We start from the raw sequence: 16,585 nt of genomic DNA, 5'->3' as shown, positions 1-16,585 counted from the left end.
CCTCATAATAAGCAGCCCCAAGAGGAAGTCAGCACAGGGATGGTGGGACCCCCTCATAATAAGCAGCCCCAGGAGGAAGTCGGCACAACACAGGGATGGTGGGAGCCCCTCATGAGCATAGCACAGGGATGGTGGGAGCACCTCAAAATATGCACAGCAGAGGTACAGCCCCACAAGGAAGTCAGCACAGCACAGGGATGGTGGGAACACCTGATAATATGCACAGCAGAGGTACAGCCCCAGGAGGATGTCGGCGCAGCACAGGGATGGTGGGAGCCCCTCATAATAAGCAGCCCCAGTAGAAATATGACACCGCTCAACCTCTTCAAAGAGGAGGGTACGGGCATATAGTACGGTGTGCTTTTTTTGGACAAGGAAGTGAGCCAAATGAAGAAAGAAGGTCTCTGTGCTCGTTTAAAATTGTTTATAGACATATACATGGTCTACTGGTCACATGTGTTGAATTCCTCCGAGATCCATGCCTCATTCATTTTTAGAAATGTGAGGTAGTTAACACTGTCGTGAGCTAGGCGAGTACGCTTATCGGTCACGATCCCCCCTGCTGCACTGAACGTCCTTTCGGACAGGACACTGGTCGAGGGGCAAGCCAACAGTTCGATTGCAAATTGGGAAAGCTCTGGCCAGAGGTCAAGCCTGCCCACCCAGTAGTCCAGGGGTTCATCACTCCTCAGAGCGTCCACATCGGCCGTTAACCCAATGTAGTCGGACACCTGACGGTCTAGGCGTTCCCTGATGCTGGATCCGAAAGACACCTGTCGATGGGTCGGCTGAAAGAATGACCTCATATCCGAAGTCGCCAACACATCTTCAAACCGGCCTCTTCTTGCAGGCGCTGTTGGATTGGTACCTGCAGCTCCTTCTCTGGGAGTGGGAATTGCTCCTCTGCCAGCGCACGCAAAGGCAGAATGCAGCATTTCTCGAAGCAAGGCCTGGAAGTGCTCCATTCTGCCAGCCCTCTGTGACGGCGGTAACATTTCCTCCATTTTGTGTTAGTACCGGGGGTCTAAGTACGTTGCCACCCAGTACTGGTCCTTGACAGTTATGCTTTTTATACGGGGGTCCCTATTAAAACACTGGAGCATGAAGGCCCCCATTTGCACTAAAGTGGAAGCGGTGTGGTGGCCTGGCTCCTGCTCATCATCCAGGATAATGTTGTCCTCTTCATTCTCCTCTCCCCATCCACGCACAACAGGGATCCCAGAAAGGTTTAAAGCATGCTCTTCTTGCTCCTCCTCATCCGCCCCGGCACCATCCTCCTCTGACTCCTCTTCAGACTCCTGTTGTTGACTTGTCTCAGAGCAGCCCCCCCTGGGAATTCATCCAGCATTGCGACTTCCTCATCTTCCCGCTCCTGCTCCTCCACAGCTTGATCAATGACACAACGCAATGCACGCTCCATAAAGAAGGCATAAGGTACCATGTCACTGATGGCGCCATGGCTGCGACTGACCAGCTTGGTGATCTCCTCAAATGGGCGCAGAAGTCCACTGGCGCGGTGAAAAAAACCCCAGCTCCCCAGAACCTGTTCTGCCGCAGAGTTCATACAGGTAGACGTTAACTGCACGTTTCTGCTGGAGCAGCCTATCAAGCATATAGAAGGTTGAGTTCCATCGCGTCGGGCAATCACAAATAAGATGTCTGACCGGCAGATTGTGTCGCTGCTGAATGTCAGCAAGGCGAGTCATGGCCATGTAAGATCTTCTGAAATGGGCCGAGATTTTCCTTGCCCTGCCGCAAGATGTCCTGGACCCCAGGGCATTTGATAACGAATCGCTGCACGACCAAGTTTAAGACGTGTGCCATGCATGGCACATGCGTGATTTTGCCCTGTTTCAATGCGCTAAGCAGATTGGCACCGTTATCACACACCACTTTACCAACTGTCAAATTGAGCGGTGTTAGCCACTGATCTGCCTGTGAACGCAAAGCTGAAAGGAGTGCCGGACCAGTGTGGCCCTTGGCTTCCAGGCACAACAGATGCAGCGCAGCACAGCATGGCAATGTCTCACCTGGCATGTTGAATAGGTTCTAGGGGGGCTTGGGCGGCGCAGCGGAATAGACGCTAGCAGCGGAAAAGGAGGAGTCAGCCGAGGAGGAGAGGGAGGAGGATGGAGTAGGAGTAGGAGGAGGAGAAGTCAGGCCTGCATGCAATCCGTGGCGGTAAAACCAAATCTACACGGGTGCCACGGGTTACATGCTTGACGGCCGTCAGAAGGTTCACCCAGTGGGCAGTAAAAGTGATATACCTTCCCTGCCCGTGTTTGCTAGACCACGTGTCTGTTGTCAGATGTATCTTATCACCGACACTGTGTGCCAGAGATACATTCACTTGCCGCTGAACATGGCCATATAGCTCTGGGATGCCCTTCTCTGAGAAATACTTCCTTCCTGGGACCTTCCATTGTGGTGTTCCAATGGCCACAAATTTGCGAAAGGCCTCCAAGTCCACCAGTTTATATGGCAGTAGTTGGCGGGCTATCAGTTCTGAAAAGCCAGCCGTCAACCGTTGGGCAAGAAGGTTATCCGGCGTCATTATTTTTTTACGCTCGAACATTAGGCCTATGGAAGCCTGCCTTTTTGCAGAAAAACGTGAGCTTGGCGTGATTGAAGGTGGAGTGGAGGACAATTTGTGAGGAGAGAGGAGAAAAAGTAGAAGACGAGGCTGGACGGTGAGAGCCTGGAGTGTGGCTTTGTGTGTTCCGTTGCTCCCACTGGGCTCGGAGATGGCTGCTCATGTGCCTTCTTAAGGTGGTCGTCCCTAGGTGAGTGTTGGGCTTACCGCGACTAATGCGCTGACTGCAAAGATTGCAGATGGCAACGCTATTGTCAGCAGCGGACACGTTAAAAAAAGCCCACACTGCGGAGCCATGTGCCGGTGTCCTGGGAGCGCCAGATGTGACCGTACTTGGTCGATGACTCGCTCCTGATACATTTGCAGTCTGCTTTGTTCCTCCTGTGCAATGTAAGTTATTCCTGCTTCTCCTCCCTATCTGCTGGCCCATATCTCCCTCTGAACTCCCCTCCTCTTCCTCTCTTGTGGGCACCCACGTGACATCACTAGACAAGTCGTCATCGACGTCCCCTTCCTCACCGCTATAAGTAGAGATCTCGGGGTAGGCAGCAACACCGGGGACCAACCTCCTCCTTGGGCTGATCTGGGTACTGTCGTCAGACTGCTGAGTAGCGGTTGTTGCTACCTCCTCTTCCTGATCCAATACCAAGAGTGGCTGCGCATCAGAAATGTCTTGATATGGATCGGAAAATAATTCCTGTGACTCAAGTGGAAGGTATGTGGTGGTGGTGGTGTTGTTGGTGGTAGTGTCTTTGGGGGTGCACATAGCAGAGAGTGAAGAAGAGGGTGCAGATCGAGAGGATGAGGAGGGTGCAGAAGAGTAAGGCTGAGTGAGCCACTCAACCAAGTCTGGTGCGTCCTTTAAAGTAATTGAACGCACCTTCTGCAACTTCCCACTTTGGCTCAAGCCTGTTGCTCCTGCCCTACCCCTACCACCCCTGCGGAAGGGCCTGCCTCTTCCTCTGCCTGTCATTTTTTAAATGACCCTGTGACAAAACTCTCAGTCCCTATACCGATGGACTGCTGCAGTATAGGGCAGCGGTCAGCAGTAGTGCACCTCAACCCTATGTATTGTGGACCTATACCAGTCCTTATAGAATAGCAGACTGTACCTCACTCAACCCTATGTACTATAGCACCCTACACCAGTTTATTACCAGTCCTTATAAGGACCTTTGTGGAACAAGTAGGTTGTGAATCATTAGCAGACTGCAGCAGAAGGGCAGCAGTCAAGTATAATATTCTTTCTATATTTGGAAGAAAGAATATAATAAGTGTACAAGCCTATTACCATACCACTGATACCAGTCCTGAAAAGAAGCTTTGTGGACCTAATATAGTAACAGCTACTGATTAAACTGACCCTCACTGCCTCACACACTGCTTCCTGCCTGTCCCTATATAAACTGACAAAACAGAGGCTACTGGAACAATAACTGGAATAGCACTTTTGTGGACCTGATAGCAACAGCTAATGACTAAACTGACTGTCCCTACAGCAGACACACCGTCCTGTCCCTTTCTCTAAACTGACAAAAGACACTCAGGCTGCTGCAACAATCAGTAGCACAGCAAACCTATATACACCTAACAATTATACCAGTCCTGAAAATAACTTTTGTGTACCAAATAGCTAGCGATTTGGGTCACTGCAATCTCTCCCTGCTCCACACAGCAACCTCTCCCTATAGTGACAGAAGAAAGAATGTAAAATGGCTGCCGGATCAGGTGTATTTATAAGTTAGGGGGAATGTCCAAGTGTCCATGTGCTGTAATGTCTCAATTGGCTGTCCTGTACCCCATGATGGATGTGTCATCATAGGTCAAAGTTCTTTTACACAGAAAACACTGAAGTCCGCCGGGCGAATGGCGGCAATAGTCCACCGATCGGACGAATCGCGAACAGCTGAAATTGGCCACGAAACGACCGCCCGGCGAACCGTTCAGCCATCACTATTCCTCAACACTTATATGTAATGCTCTAGAGGTACGGCCGATGTATTGGAGCCCGCATAGGTACTCCAACACATATATAACACCCATGGTACCACAGGTGATGAAATCTCAGATTTGGTATTCCTTCCCTGTGCTGGTAGACACAACATTCTTCCTCCCTTTTCAGATTAGATTGACAACATGCCGGACATTTCCCACAAGCATACAAACCAATCAACAAATTATTAAACAAAGTGCTCTTTTGTTTTGGTCGATCTTTTAACATGGGGGATATATATAGGATGTACTGGCAGAAGGGGTCCTATTACCCTATCCTTATTTAAAATGCTCCCATGATTTTTATTCTTTCTACCTTTTCTGAACTGTACATCTAGAATCACTTTATACTCCAATCCAAAACTAGTATGTTGGTGTATTTGTAAACACTGCCATGTAACGGCATACTGTCCAGTTAGTATTCATAGAATGATACATATACAAATTCCACTCTTCAAGTTTTTCACAAGACAAAATGATGGGTGTATCCTTTAGCTCAACGTGTTTTGTGACAATCTCACTACTTTTTAAAAATGTTTCTATGTAAAAGATTGTCATTTATTGCTCAAATCTTTTTATGCAAATGTACCTCATTTAAAGTCCCATGGAAAATGTTTTTGTTCTTTGTATATGCAAATGGGGGATGGAGGCATGACATTGGCACCACCACACATTATTTTTATAAAGACGCGGATGAATATTTTTGTGTAATACTTAAATTACACTTGCGTATGTATGTAAAGTACATAAGTAATTTTAAGTGCGTAAAATTTGCCGTGAGACTTCCACATTGGCTGGATTATATAAGCCATAGCTTTATTTGTAACAAAATCAAACCTTAATTCAGATCAAGGATTGGGTAAACCATACCTGGTGAATTATATTCTATAAGTATTTTTCTAATCTATATAAATTAAAACAAATCTATAAATCTATTTAAAAAGGGAAATTAGATGCATTTGCCCACAGTGTATGTTTGTGTTCTGCACCTGTCTGCCCCTTGGCTAAATCTCTTTAGCATTTCACTTTTTTGCATGAAACTAGCCGAGCTTGTCCAAGTATGAGAGCATTTAATCTGGTAAACTTTGTCTAAGGGTGTGAGAATGCAAGTTTTGTTTTTTTGTTTTTTTTAAAGCTTATTTCCAGGAATGATCTGTATTGCATTCTTACATTGATCTAGCTAGGCACAATGTAAATACCAGGGACATACAGTGAGGTCAGTGGCTGGTGAGGCACTGGCTAGTATCAGAGCCAGATACACACAGGTTACATACGCCACGATCGTTAAAACGAGAGCAATAATTCTAGCACTAGACCTCTGTAACTTTAAGCGTAACCTGTAAAAAAAAAAAAATGTAATGCGTCGCTTATGGAGTTTCTGAAGTACTGAAATTTAGCGCCAATCCCATGAGTTCGCGCAATTTTAAAGCGTGACATGCTGGGTATCTACTTGGTGTAACAATCTTTTACATTATATATTAAAAGCTAACTTTCGTTTAGTTTTTTTATTTTTATTAATGAAAGTCTTTTTCCATACGCCACGCGCAGAGCCCGCCAGAAAAGAAACTCGGCGTAGCGCTGCGCTAATCACAGGCAGTGAGATGTTTCCCGATCTCTCCAGCCGCGCATCGGGGCAATGTCTCACTGCCTGTGATTAGCGCTGCTCCGACTGACTGGTGGGCTCTGCACGTGGAGAATGCGAATGCGCCTGAGCTCATCCTTACTCTTAACTGTGTGAGAAAAACATGGGATTATGGGTAAAGCCTATACCCATAAACCCATGCTTTTTCCTTGTAGTTAGAGGGCTGTGCTGGAAGGGAGCAGTTGTCTTTTAGAACATGCCCCATTCTATGACACTGTAGTGAGACGACAGCCTCCACTGCAGCATTTTTATTGGACAGATTGTTCTATTGGTGCTTTACCATTGGTCCAAGGCTCCAAGCTGTCCATTAAGCTCAGTGCTTCTGACAAGTGAGAGGCACTGTGAACTCATCCTCTGCTGCAAACAGTGTGCCAGCTTGTATTTAAACTGGCCGCTCTGTATATAGCTTCTAAGAGGCTACACAAGAAGCCCTGTGTCTTGAACTACAGGTTACCAGTGGTGGGGTAGGGCTTCAGCTACCCAACCTCTAAATTTGGGGTCTCTGTGACCCCTGGTCGCTGAGCTACAACTCACAAAGCTCAATCATGTTTTGTTTAGTATTTTCATTTTTAATGGCAGGTGAGGCTCTGCCTCACTGCCTCCCCTGACTGCACATCCGTGGTAAGTATGCACATTTGCTTCGGGATGGTCTACAATACTACAGTAACTATTGTGATCTTCTGGGTCTTGTGCTGGCCATCCAACTGCACATTGACCTTGGGGGGGAGGGATTTGCTCACTAGGCACTGCTGCCATTAATAGCATGACTTGTATTTTTTTTCAGCAAATGCAAGGTGTTCTTTGATTAGATAAGGTAGAGAGAAGGGCTAATGAAGTCAGCTTATACTTTGATCAATCAGAGAATGCCTTGTATCTACCCCTGTAGTCAGTGCAAAGGGGAAGCTGCACACAGAACCCAAGTAGCACCCGGAAGATCATGGCTACCACTGTAGTACTTTCAATTATTAGTGTTTTTTCAGCTTGCCCAGTGACCCATCTGGTATGAGATATGCATATTTACACTGGGCCAAGCAAAATTGCTTGCATGTAAACATTTCGATAGACTTGCCATCTTTCTATGGGTCCACAGAAGTCTGCACAGTTGTCTTTCTGTAGGCTGGCATAGAAGTCTTTAGTAAGAAGCCACAACTGTATTATTGGGGATGTCCGAAGTGGTGCCAGACCATAGACCACCGTTTTGTTCTTTTGTCCGTGTCTGATTTGCAGTTAGTGATGTATATAGGAGGGACTGTCAATGCTTTTGGAACCCAATCCACTTGTTCTTCTTTCCTCCTCTTTGGTGGGTATAGACCTCTCTAGTGATCTTTTCTTCTACTTGTGTTTCCTCTCCTGAAGAAGCGGGTAATTGCGAAACATGTTGAGAGGGTGATATCTGTATTTCCATATGACTTAGAGGTTTCCCTAAGATGAGTGGTTAGCACTCTCACCTAGCAGTAAGAAGGTCGCTGGTTCAAATCCCAACCACAACACTGCCTTCTGTCCAAAATTGGCCCTAGTATATGAATGGGGACCTTGGATTGTGGGCTCCTTGAGGGTAGGGACCAATGCAAGTGTGCAATGTACAGGGATAGGGACAATTGTAGACACTCACTCAGGTTGAACTGGATGGACTGTTGTCTTTATTCAAACTAACTATAAAACTGAGTGATCTTCCAATTGAGATGTATTGACTGTTAGAGGATTTACTATGTACATGTTTTATGTATATACAATTTTTAATTGTCTGTTTAATAAAATAGATTTTAGGCAAGTGTTATAATGTCTTGTGACTGTACAGGCAAAATCCCACTTACCCCAACCTTTTCACACTGCAAGTGTTAAGATGCACTTCACCATTCATCAGACTTCAGGACTGCATTTGTGATTTTAATAGCTGATTAAAAGTACTTGTGGGTTTGCCTTCATACTTCAGTGTCAAGTGTCCCTCTTCCCCCATCAGAAATTTGGGGTAAGTACGATTAGGAAGGTAAAGGGCATTTCCATTTGTCTGCATCCAGGGACAGTCATCCTAAGGTAATCTCTGACTGATTACATATAGATGTCCACCAATAGCTGCAGGTGCTGCCAGCCTTCCATAATTTTGAATATTGCTTCCTACCCATGGGCAATCATGAACTGCCCCATTTGAAAATGTGAATGGGGCCTAAAAGGGGCATTTTCATCTCCATCCACCTATCCATAGGCAAAGATCAAGCTGCTTGTTTTTGGGTTTGTGGTGGAAGTGAGGATGGGTTAAATACCTGAAAGTCTGTTATGACAGTGCTGCATTTTACAGTACTTTAAAAGATGGGCTTTTCCGTTTTCAACAAAGCGTTATTGGTTATACTGTTCCATTAATTATTCTGAAATGCTAAGGTTAATCCAGCAAAAGTAATGGTTCATAATACGTTTATAAACACGTGCATTAGAAGAATCAAAAGAAAGAAGGGTTATTAGGGACTTTACGGAAAGCATGACCTGGTACATGGTCACACATTTCGATCCATTAGCCCTTGTACACACGGTCGGAGATTCCAACAGAATGTTTCCTATCGGACTGTTTTGTTGGATATTCCGACTGTGTGTGGTCTGCATCGGACTGTTTCCATCGAATATCCGACGGACCAAGTTTTCCAACTTACCGGTAAAATTTTCCGACAAAATGCTCCTATCGGACATACTCCGATCATGTGTAGCCTACTCCAATGGACAAAGTGCCACGCATGCTCAGATCAAATTCCTAGACCAAAGCTATTGGCTACTAGCCTGAACGTAGTCCCGTCGTAACGAAATAACGTCATCACGTTATGTACAATCTGATTTTCCGACAACTTCGACCGTGTGTATGCAACATCACTTCCGGACCTCTTCCGGAATTAATCCGTCGGAATTACTCAGACGGATTTGGTTGTCGGAATCTCCGACTGTGTGTACAAGGGCTTAGAAGATGAAGAATTGGACAGTATGGCAGGGGGGGAGGAGTCTGTTGCCAGGCACTTCAGAGTACTTTATCAAGGTTAATAAAACTTCCTACACTAATCCTAAAAAGACCACAGTTCCAAGATTTATAAGCCAATAACTTGGTGATTTTATACATGATTGAGTAAAAGCAACCAAATGTTTTATCAGGGGTGTACCAAAAGTAATGCAGAGAGTTCAAATGTTGGTCGAGTAACTTATTCTTTTTCATTGCAGGTTAATATTGGATTACAAGCAAAAGCAACGTGCAGTCGTTGAGTCCTTGACAAAGGAAGGTTGAAGGCTACAGAATGTTTACGGAGATTTCACATTGACGAGAGTCGCCAATGACAAGACCGTACTTGTGTTGTCATTGGTGTCATCTGTAAACGATCTGTAGCCTTCTGTGGATGTTGGGCAGCCTGCACCCCTTCATCAAGAACTCAATGATGGCACGTTGCCTCTGCCTGCAATCCATTATTTACCTGCAATGGGGAAGAGGAGGAGTTACTATAGAGGAAGATTAACTCTGCCACCATGTGAAATTTTAATGAACTGTAAAGGTTAAAAAAATTATGCTCACTTTTGCAGTAATTATATTACAGGCCTCCTATATCTGTATGGAATAGATGGTTGCTTTGTTTTTTCCAATCCAAAAGTTGGCTAAAATGGTTTGAAGATTGCAGTGTTTTGCCAGTATAGGAAACTGCTTTTCTTCGAAGACTCTGGGTATAAGGAAATGGTTACCTTGCTATAGGTTATTGCTGCAACAGCTCACTGTTGCTATAATATTGTACATGCCCCTCCAAAACTACATCACTGAAGCTGGTGCTTGTCTGGGGTAACCTATTCCTTTTGAAAATGTTTAAAAATTGTATGCCAGCACTTCATATTTTTTGGGCCAAGGTACCTGTTAAATACTGGAGCTATATAAATAGATGATCTATACTGGAGACAGACATGGCAGGGTTTTTTCCTACCTAGTAAAAAAAAACAAAAAACATTTGGACAGGTTTACCATTTCTATAATGGAAGAGCAGATCAGTGATTGGTCATATTAGATGCAGCCCTTGAGGGTACCCACTTGTACCATGTCTAGGAATCCCTTTAGGGATACAAACTACCAGTTGATCATAATTACTATTTTTTTACAGAACCCTTTTGCATATAGAACTATTTTACTATAAGAAAAATCATGAAGTACCAAGTTGATTTTCTTCTTTCAATCACTCAGGTTCTATTGAAGACTTTCTGTTGCCCTATTTGGAGCAAGCAAAACAAATCTGGCAGTGGCTTGTTGGAGCGGCGGTGGTCGGAGGCTTGGTCACTGCTGTGTTTGCAGCCATCATCAGCTTAACATGCCGAAGGAAACGGAAAACGAAAATTTCAGAGGAGACCCAGCCGCTTCTCATGGAGGCTGAAGATTACCATGCCACTTACCAATCCAATCTATGATAATGCATGCCAGCTAAGCAGAAGTTTTAACGTGTACCAGGGTTTTTGCTTATCCATGTGTTGGCTAATTTGAGGGCTAGGAACAAACCTCTGGGAAATCGCTCTACTCCCGCACTGAAAGGGACATCCATGTTTGGGTTATTTAATGGCTGCCTGCAGGGTTCAAGAGTAACTAAAAGGGCTTTAATACCTTTTTTTAATGGGTTTTCATTTATCTGAGTGATGTGTATAATGTTACACATCCACAGATAATTATGGTTGTGTAATGCTCAACAGGCAAGAAGGGCAGGGGCCACCAGCCTGTACGATTTTTATAAGTGCCTGAAGGAAAAACCTTATTGTGTTGCCTTTTACTAACCACTGTCCCTTTAACAGAGCTGTCTAAAAAAAAAAATTAGATTGTTGTATAAGACAAAACATTGTCCTAATGGACACTAATGTCTATAGTGTCCTCATAGATCTGTGTTGCCTCTAGCTTCCTAGAAATCTCTTTGGAAGCTTGGATGGTGTGCATTCAGATGCTTTTGATACGTTCAGTCAAACATTTTTACCGGCTTTTAGGCCCCAGTATTTGTCCCACTGCTAACCCTTTCTGGTTAATTTTCTACTTTCCCAATGAATAGATGATCTGACTAGGATTTTTTGTAAGAATAAGTTTAAAGTAAATCCTCCAAGAAAGAGAAATTCAGGGGCTTCTAGTGACTTGCCTACTATGCTGCTCCATTAGCTTCAATCCCTAATCATTCACTGCAGGTCATTCTGCGGTCTTTATCTGCATACATGCTCCTGAAAATACTAAAGCCAAGGGTTTATTGTAATGGCTTAAGGCTAGGTTCAGACCTTTTGCGTGTATAGAACACGGTGCCTTCCCAACTCTGAGAAACAAGCTGCCATTTAGTGGACAGTGGCGTGCCATTCATTCTTGATGTTACCTCCATGTATCTGCAAATGGCATGGCACATTTTTAGAAAAGAATCAGGGAATTCACGAAGGAAATGTACATAAGCTTGGTCACACCTGTGGGTGTGAACCAAAGCCATAGGAGGAAAGAACTGTGATGACAGCTTCTACGTTTTCTAAGTAACAGTTTTGGCTTGATTTGCAATGTTGTGCTGCATTAGTGCATGCACCTTTGTCATGCATTAACATGCAATATGTTAAGGCAGTAAATTTGAATGGGCTGCCTAACACACCAAAAGCACAAAAAGATGCATGCACTATTTTTTTTTGTAATGCAGTGCACCTCAATGCACAGTGATCTGTTGGTGTACTAATAGGCATATCTCATTTTCTTTTGAAAAGCAAGTGTGTGAACCCAGCTTTAGGCTCCATGCACATTGGATGTTATAATAACGCTATAAAAAGGGCAGTATCTTTGCAGTGAGTCTTTCAAGAGTTTATTCACGTTAGCGTTTTTTTAAATTTAAAAAAAAAAAATTCAATGGATCAAAAACTTTAAAAAACGCTGGTCAGCCACGTTTTTGAGCGTTTATAGACATTTATCAGCGTTTGACGTTTTTTAGCATTTTTCTTGTGGTCAGAAAAATGACTCCAACGTGATTTTATGGCGTTCAGAAAACAGCCCATTAACTCCACTGTTGATAAACGTCCACGCGTGCATGGACACATAAGATAAGAGGAGAGTTTTTGGGCTCTTATAAAAAAAAAAGAAAAGCAAAACTCCCAAAAACGGATGGTTTTTGATCTTCAGTGTGCATGGAGCCTAAGTGTTCACCTGAAAATGCAGTGCGCTGCATTGGGCAGCCTATTTAAAATAGGCTGTCAATGCCCGAGAAAACGGGTCCTGCACATTTCAGTACAGGGCCACGTATTGGATAGAGCACATATGTTCATGTATAATGCAGGTGTGTTGTAGCATTCAGATGTAATGACCACAACTAACTTTGCACTGCAACTTGCTGTAATGCACATCTACATTAGCTGAGGTGCCACATGTTATGTTGTGAAGGACCCCTTGCAGAAAACCAAGTAATTTTGACCTGCAGCCAAAAATGATCTAGTGTACTATCAGTGGATCTGACCAGTTGCTATAGGCAACACCACTCTTCCTGTCCTGTGCTCCAGTATATGAAGCAGAATCCATATTCCAGTATGCCCCTAAAACATATTGTGCCATATAATGTGTATGTCCTGCAGCCCGTACTTTTGAATGATATAGGTTTCATACATATAGCCGGTAATGAATTGTCTGAAAAATGGGACCAAAAATAAAATAATTTTTAAAAACTTGGGGAGAATGGAATCTTTGTTTTTTGTGTATGGATGTATTCATCACTTTGCATGTGTAATACAATTTGTGGGTCATAAATTTTCATATATAGTAAATTTGTGTGAGCTAAAACCTATCTGTGGTCTACCACGGATCAAACTGACTTACAACTGTGAACCCTTTGGACCTGGCACAGATTTTAAGGGGGGACCCCCACAAAAGACATGGGGTTTCTCAAATCCATACTAGACTCTTTGGATGGGATTTTTGGGGCACACTTTTTTGGCATAGGGTTCCTCTAAAATCTAAGCCAAGCATGCAGCCTGGCAGGACAGGAAAGGGTAAGGCCAGCACAGCTGTACCATAGCAAGTCATGTGCCATTAACATCGTGGGGCGACCATGTTGATGAGGGCAAATGCTGCTTTTCCACAACCCTGGCCTAGTGGTGGTTTGAGGTGTGAAAGGAGAATTGTTTATCTGGAATCCCCTTTCAAGATAAGGGCACCCAGATATCTACCTCCCACCACCAGAATGTGAATGAGAACCCCTACTCATTCACAAAAAAAGATGCTTTCCCATGTCCTTTTTATTATCCACTTGTCTACTGGGCACTTTTACCCCCTTTCTTCCCAGGCCAATTTTCAGCTTTCAGTTATATCAAACTTTGAACAATTGTGTGGTCATGCAACGCTGTACCCAAACAGTTGGCTTTTTTTGGTGGCATTTAATTACCACTGGGTTTTAAATTTTTTTTGCTTATCAAATGAAAAGTTTTTTTCTTTCGGTTAGAACATTTTGTAAATAAGGTGGACATGTGCCCTTGGTGTGGCATAGAGAAGGGAGCTGCAGCTGGTACCTATCCTTCTGCATCTGCCTTCTCCACCTCTACCTCCTGCTAGTGAACCGGAAGCCCCATCCCCACTGAGGATTGTCTTTATTCAGCCTTTCCACATACTGCACAGCTGTCCAGGGATAGGAGATGAGTGCTGTGGGGGGACAAGAGGAGCAGGGGGAGGGGGGGGGGGTACCAGAAGAGCACAGGGGAAGGGACAGACTCAACAGCTATGGGCTGGGAGTTTCTCACTTTCCTGATTAATTTTTTTCCCGTTACAGGGGGCAAACTGATTCTTTTCCCCAGGTGAAAGAATGTCTAGCTTCACCACTGAATGTCTGTCCAAATTTGTTAAATTATAAAGTTCATTGGGAAGCTGGGTCCAACTGTGGCACCAAATGTACTGTATGGCCATGTTCATATTATGAGGGAAGACCATGTAAATAGTGATGCTTATTGCAAAGTTTAGCTCTTTGTTTCTGGGGTCTCAAATGTGCTTTAAAGAACCTTTGTCACGGGGAGGGGATAAACTGCTGTCTCTATGCGATGTAGGCAACTAGAGGTCTCAAACCTTCCCAACATGGTCAAATGCCTCCTGTTCTAACAGCCAAAACGCTGAAATTTCAGGATTTGTTATAGCTTGCCACTTTGACACCTCCCCAACATTTTTCCTTTTGGCTTATCCCTAATGGGTAGTTTTCTTGGCTAATGGGAATGCACAGGAGCCAGAAAGGGATAAACAAGTTTTGGCAAAATCTGGACGTACCAAAGCCTTGACTGCCAAAATGGCCCAGGATTCAGCCATGACAGGCTGTGACAAAAATGTAACCTCTCGATACACTATATGGCCAAAAAATAAAAAAAATTAAGTGGGCTTCATAGACCCCTGACCTCAACCCTATATGAACACTTTAGGGATGAATTGAGATACCCGTTGACAGCTAGGTCTTTTCCGACATCAATATCTGGCCTCAAAAATGCTCTGTTTGGCTTAATGGCCATACTGTAAGTTCCACAGCCATACTTGAAAACATTCCAGAAAACCTTCCCAGAACAATGAAGAGTATTGTAACCACAAAAGGGCTTCAATATATTTCCCATAGTTTTGGAATAGAATGTCCTACAAGCTCATGTGGGTGTAATGTTCCCTTCACCTCCCCCCTCCAAGAACAGGTGTATTCTCAGTTTGCTTAAAGTGGAAGTAAACCCATGGATTTAACCACTTGACCACTGGGCACTTAAACACCCTTAATAACCAGACCAATTTTCAGCTTTCGGTGCTCTCACATTTTGAATGACAATTACTTAGTCATGCAACACTGGACCTATAAAATTTTTGTCCTTTCTTTCACACAAATAGAGCTTTCTTTTGGTGGTATTTAATCACCGCTCGTTTTTTTTTTTTTTTTGTGCTATGAAAGAAAAAATACACAATTCTGTAAAAAAAAAATGAATTTTTCTTTGTTTCTGTTATAAAATTTAGCAGATTAGTAATTTTTTCTTCATAAATTTTGGCCAAAGTTTATACTACTACATATCTTTGGTAAAAATAAGTACAAATTGGTGGATATTATTTGGTCTTTGTGAAAGTTAGAGGCCACAAGCTATGGTGCCAATATCTGAAAATTGATTGCACCTGAAGTACTGACGGCCTATTTGAATTCTTGAGACCCTAACATGCCAGAAAAGTACAAATACCTCCCAAATGACCCCTTTTTCGAAAGAAGACACTCCAAGGTATGAAGAGGAAAAATTAGTTTTTTTAAGTTGTCATTTTTTTCCCACAATTCTTTGCAAAATCAAGATTTTTTTTTTTGTACTTTTTTTTTTTTTTTTCACAAAATTGTCATCAGTTTTTCTCACACACAGCATATGCATACCACAAATTACACCCCAAAACACATTCTATTACTCCTGAGTACGGCGATACCACCTGTGTGAGACTTTTACACAGTGTGGCCACATACAGAGGCCCAACATGCATGGAGCGCCATCAGGCATTCTGCAGCACCCAGGACAATTCTGACATTTCTCTCCTACATGTTAAAAATCATCATTTATTTGCTAGAAAATTACATAGAATCCCAAAACATTATATATGTTTTTTTTAGCAAACACCCTGGAGAATACAATGGTGGTTGTTGCAACTTTTTATCTTGCACGGTATTTGCGCAGCAATTTTTCGAATGATTTTTTTTTTGGAAAATTTTGTGCTTAAAAAAAAAAAAACACAGTAAAGTTAGCCCAATTTTTGCATAATGTGAAAGATGAAGTTACGCTGAGTAAATAGATACCTAATATGTCACTCTTCAAAATTGCACACGCTCGTGGAATGGCGCCAAACGTCGCTACTTAAAAATCCCCATAGGCAATGATTTAATTTTTTTTTACTGGTTATATGTTTTGAGTTACAGAGGAGGTCTAGGGCTAGAATTATTGCTCTCGCTCTAACGTTCGCAGCGATACCTCACATGTGTGGTTTGAACACTATTTTCATATGTGGGCGGGACTTGCGTATGCGTTCGCTTCTGCATGCGAGCACATGGGGACAGGGGCGCTTTAAAATAAAAAAAATAATAATAATTTATTGTTCATTTTACTTTATTTTAGTTTGACATTTTTTTTCCCCAAAAATAAATTTTTTGATCACTTTTATTCCTATTACAAGGAATGTAAACATCCCTTGTAATAGGAATATGGCATGACAGGTCCTCTTTACAGTGAGATATGGGGTCAATAAGACCCCGCATCTCGCCTCTAAGCTGGGAAGCCTGAAAAAAAAAAAAAAAAAAAAAAAAGATTCTGGCTTTGATTGTATTGGCGAGTCGGTAGAAGCACTGGAGGGCGGCGGGAGGGAGATGTCTATGGCTGGGTATTGCAGG

At 43.3% G+C, this 16,585-nt stretch overlaps 1 protein-coding gene across 1 annotated transcript in view; it reads left to right on the top strand.

Moving 5' to 3' along the window:
* The window catches only part of TYR (tyrosinase), an 87,606-nt gene extending 74,716 nt beyond the window's left edge, over positions 1-12,890 (top strand). The window contains exon 5 of the mRNA XM_077485009.1: positions 10,420-12,890. Within this exon, the coding sequence (XP_077341135.1) occupies positions 10,420-10,640 (221 nt within the window). The 3' untranslated portion in view covers positions 10,641-12,890. The remainder of the gene's footprint in view (positions 1-10,419) is intronic.
* Positions 12,891-16,585: the final 3,695 nt, after the last annotated feature.

The sequence above is a fragment of the Lithobates pipiens genome, unplaced genomic scaffold, assembly GCF_037356315.1.
Source record: "Lithobates pipiens isolate NorthernLeopardFrog02 unplaced genomic scaffold, aLitPip1_a1.2 Scaffold_17, whole genome shotgun sequence".
Classification (NCBI taxonomy): Eukaryota; Metazoa; Chordata; class Amphibia; order Anura; family Ranidae; genus Lithobates; species Lithobates pipiens.
The sequence above is the reverse complement of the archived record's forward strand: the minus strand, read 5'-3'. Positions and strand labels throughout refer to the sequence as shown.